The 4,997-nt window shown below is 36.1% G+C and overlaps 1 protein-coding gene across 1 annotated transcript; it reads left to right on the forward strand.

Moving 5' to 3' along the window:
* Nucleotides 1-650: 650 nt before the first annotated feature.
* On the forward strand, nt 651-4,997 carry LOC110686895. Its single transcript, XM_021863502.1, has 4 exons — nt 651-1,557; nt 1,812-2,261; nt 2,307-2,362; nt 4,770-4,997. Exons 1-4 carry the CDS (start codon nt 651-653, stop codon nt 4,995-4,997), a joined length of 1,641 nt encoding a protein of 546 aa, XP_021719194.1.

The following is a 4,997-nucleotide window of genomic DNA, read 5'->3' on the forward strand; positions in this document are numbered from 1 at the left end:
TGGTTCTAGACCTTATGGAGTTGACGATATCTTGGATCGTTAAGGGGTGTAACCTTCATCCTATGAACGGTTTACAAGTTCCTAAAACTTGTTGGCGACTCTTTTGCTCTATTTTCTTCCCTTTTGGACGCCACCGTAGTTTAGTGTATGATCACAGTGGGGTTCAAGCCAGGGGTTAACGCTTGAAATCTATTCCCTACAGTATGTTGTTGGTTTATATGAAAATTTTGGTTTAAAATTATCTAATTAGACATATAATATAAATTTCAGAATGAAGAGAAAAAAATACAAGGGATATTTCAAGTTTCTTTACCAAAAGATCTTCTACTTCAAATCCTTCTCTTTCTCAACAACAAAATCCCCCTCCACCACAAGAAAGTAATCAATATCTCCATCTACCACAAGAATCTCTACAAAATCCTCCTCCACCTCAAGAAAATGAACAAATTCCTCTTCCACATCAACAAGTGAACAAAATTCTTCTCCATCACACAACTTTCCTGAAAATCAAGAGGAGGGAACTTGTCATGGAGCTAGTTCAAATCCTAAAACTGAAGCTCCAATTCATGAAGGAAGATTAAGTACTTCTGATATTGTTAATCTTCCACAAGATCCCGAAAAAAGGAGAAAGATAAGTGATTTTCATCCGGATGATAGGGATTTGGTTAGAAAAACATACATTCAACAAAAACCTTGTCAACCCGAAGATTTTGTATTTCCTCAAACACCTTTTGGGCCAAAATTGCGTCGCTTCAACAAAAAATGGTTTGATACTTGGCGGACATGCATGGCTTGAGTATAGTGCTGAGAAGGATGCAGCTTTTTGTTTTATTTGTTACTTATTCAAGAAAGACAATGCATCTGGAGGCGATACTTTTGTTAATGAGGGATTTAAGGCTTGGAATAGAACGGAAGCATTTGCAAAACATGTTGGTGGACACATGAGTGCGCACAACATTGCGGTTGTTGATATGGATTCATTTGTCAATCAAAAGGCTTCTATTACAACCGCATTGTCCAAACAATCACAAGAAGCAATGAATGCATATCGAAAGCGGTTAGAAGCTTCAGTTGAAACTACTCTCCTACTTCAAGGGTTGCCTTTTCATGGCCATGATGAAAAAGAAACTTCATTGAATAGAGGTAACTTCATTTCTCTATTGTCACTTCTTTCAAAGCATGATCTTGACTACTCGAAAGTTGTTTTAAAAAATGCTCCGGGTAATTGTCAACTGACTTCTCCTCCAATCCAGAAAGATATCATCAATGCTTGTGCAAAAGAAATAACTAAGGTAATTCTTGAAGAGCTTGGTGATGGATTTTTTGCCATCCTTGCCGATGATTCAACAGAAGTTACCGATAAAGAACAAATGGCTTTTTGCTTGAGATATGTTAACAAAATGGGAGAGGTATGTAAACAATTTCTTTGTGTTGTGCATGTTCCTAACACCACTTCTTTGACCTTGAAAAATGCTATTGAGTCTATACTTATGGAGCACTCTTTAACTTTCTCTCGAGTACAAGGTCAAGGTTATGATGGTGCTAGTAATATGCAAGGTTAAATTAATGGCCTCAAAACTTTGATATTGAATGAATGCAAACAAGCTTACTTTGTGCATTGTTTTGCACATCAATTTCAATTGACACAATTTGCACTTGCTAAAAAGAATTCGGATTGTGGGTGGCTTTTTGTTGATGTACTTGCACCTATTTTGAATTTGTTGGAGTTTCACCGAAGAGGAAATAATTTCTTAGAGAAAAACAACGTCAACATGTTGTAGAAGCATTGTCTTTGGGTGAATTTGAAACAGGAACAGGATTAAATCAAGAACAAGATTTGGGTAGACCTTGTGACACTCGTTGGGGATCTCACTTCAAGTTGATCTTAGATGTGCTTGACTTATATTCTTCCATCCTTCTTTCCCTTGATTCCATTGCAGAAGTGTCTGATACACTTGATTCAAATAAAGCACAAGCTATTACACATTTGTTGATGTCATTTGATTTTGTGTTTGTGGCACACTTGATGGTTGATATATTTGCGATTGCAAAGGAGTTGAATGAGGCCTTGCAAAAACATGATCAAGACATTGTGAATGCAATGGCCATGGTTGATGTAACCAAGGCTAATTTGCAACAGTTGAGAGATGAAGGATTTGATTTGATTATGGAAAAAGTCACTTCTTTTATGGCTAAATATGAACTTGAGATTCCAAACATGGAGGCTAAATATGTTGTTCCGGGGAGAAGGATGTTTAGAGGTAAGAGCCCACAAGTGACAAATCTTCATCATTTTTGAGTTGAAGTTTTTATAAGTGTCATTGATATTCAATTGAAAGAAATTGAAAATCAATTTCCTGAGGTAAGTAAGGACTTCTTGTCCCGAAAGGAAGTGCGATGATGTTACAAAAATCCGTTCTTCATGTTAGATCAAAGTTGAAATATTTATGGACTATGAAAAGCATTATGAAGTAAGTTAAAACCCATATTTGAGACCAAGTTATCTTATAGCCTTTTCCAATTACTAATTAGGCCTAAATCGTGTTCATACATGTTTAAACTTGATTAATAACGGACCCAAATGCGTCAAATGCAATAATTGGATCCAATGGAACCTACATTGTTGAAAACCGAGTCAAACAAATAAACCAACTATCAAATTCCCATGCAAGGACTATAAAAATGGATTTCCCTTTTAAAGATCTTTCCAACGGTATATTATAAGCCCAATTCCGAGGCAAAACGAAGAAGTTATGATCAAAACACTAAACCGGGCCCAAAACCGACACCCTTGCACTCCAACGGCCATAACTTTTGACCCATAAAATATTTTAACCTAATTTTAACGGAATTAGAAAGTAGACATTTAGAGATTTCCAATTATATCTTACACGTCTTAATTCGACTCTGCAATCAAAAGTTATGGAAGTTTTAAAAACGTGCTTCCGTATAAGGCAAACCACAAACCAGCGCAACTCAATCAGTTGTGCGCGCCTGGCGCGCGCGACTCATTGAGATGCGCGCGACACCCAGCGTGACTCAGAGAGTTGCGCGCTCCACCTAACGGTGTGGCTCTAAAACCCTAAACCTAGATCCCTACGCCTATAAATAGGAGTCTTTGTTTAGCATTATGAGCACCGAAAATTCAGAATTAAAAACCTAGTATTCTCAAAACCCTAATCTCTGAACTTCTCTTACTATCATACTACTTTTCCCTCTTTCTTCCCAACTACTCTTCAACCCTAATCCATCCATTGAAGTTCTTGAAGGTACGAAGAAGAAAGAAAGTCCATAAACATATTAAACGGAGATTTAACATAAAAGAAGAACAGTTAGTTTCCTGAGCACTTAGATAAATCACTTTTCTTTTATTGTTTAAATAACTTTAATTGAATGAATAGTGTTGTTTGATCACTTAAAATAAAATTTTAATTAATTAATTCACATAGTATTCTTTTGTTAATCAAGAATAGAATTTGATAATTAATTATTGTTTTATCACTTAATACAAGGCGAATATTGTTTATTTATTGTTCTTTCACGAATATTGATTAAATAAGAATAACGACTTTTGCAATGTAATTCCTACATGATTAATGCATGTAAATAAAATCAACTAACTTAGGGTTCGTTTGGCATTGTTGTGGTTTTCTGTTTTTTAGTTTTTTGTTTTTTAAAAGTATATTATATATGTCAAATAATGAATCAAAAAATATTTAGACTTATTAAAATCATGATAATTTTGAAAACTGACAACAAAAAAGTGGAAACACCTTTTTCTTGTTTCCTGTTTTTGGTTTTTAGTTTTCAAAAAAACAGGAAACTAAAAACAAAAAATGATGTCAAACAAGCCCTTAGTTTTAGGTATCGCGTTGTATATATTATTTTGGTGATGAAATTGTGAAAAAAGGAAGAACTAGTAGAGGCCACACTAGGGCTAGAATATCAATTCCTCCCTAAAAGGAACGTTATTTTAGTACCCTCGCTCCCGAACTCATTTCTGGTTTATGTAGACCAATTTGGGCATGGGTAAACTTACGATTCATGCTAATTATCGCATGAACTCCACATGGGTGAAAGGCATGAACGAGGTTTATGAGTTTTCCTAAAACTCATTGGCGACTCCCTACTTGTTTCTTATAAAAAAGCGTGATGACAAGATCAATTCTAATTCAAGGTCCCCCAAACAGTCAGGAATTCAAATCCTAATACACCCTAACAAGTGTAAAGTCCTAGGCTTTTAAATGACCATGGGCATCTAAGGAAGTACCCCCTTATGATGGGATCTCCCTCCTTACAAAGGGCAGCATTAGGGTCCAGCTTCAGCAACACTTCACAAAAAACTGCAGCATCCACAAAAAACTTCATCACCATCTATCACATCTGGAAAAAAACAGCAACGAAAACACATGGAACAATATTTTGATCAGGATTTTTTTGGTATTGACCAACTACTAAATGAGGGACCAGTTCAACACAATAGTGGTGATGACATCATGGATGAAGTTTTAGAGGGGGGCAGCAGTGAATAGGAAGAAGAAGCACAGCCACATGCAACAAGTAGGAAGCAATTAACATGCAAGGTAGGGAATTAACAAGAGGGATTCTGTCAGAAATGACAAGAAAATATGGCATCCACGGAAGCACATCACTTAGGGTGTGGCAGTTTGTTAATATAAGCATAGCACAAGGGAATGTTATTGATGTAAGAAGCAAAAAACTAGGAAACTGGTCCAAAACCCAGTTACATATCTGATGAGTTCTTGCAGTCAGTGCCTTTATACAAAAGGACAACTGAAAGGAGTTATGCAGCTACATTAAAGGTGTCTCATGGGTTTGTCCATAATTTGAAGAAAAAATGCAGACTAAGAACACATAGAGCAGCCAACCATCCAACATTAACATCAAATTATAAAGTGGTTAGGATGAAGTGGGCACTAGAGCATATTCACCCTATTCCAGCAGTTGGTGATCCAACTTTCATGGATACGCAATAG

The sequence above is a fragment of the Chenopodium quinoa genome, unplaced genomic scaffold (assembly GCF_001683475.1).
Source record: "Chenopodium quinoa cultivar QQ74 unplaced genomic scaffold, ASM168347v1, whole genome shotgun sequence".
NCBI classification, from domain to species: Eukaryota; Viridiplantae; Streptophyta; class Magnoliopsida; order Caryophyllales; family Amaranthaceae; genus Chenopodium; species Chenopodium quinoa.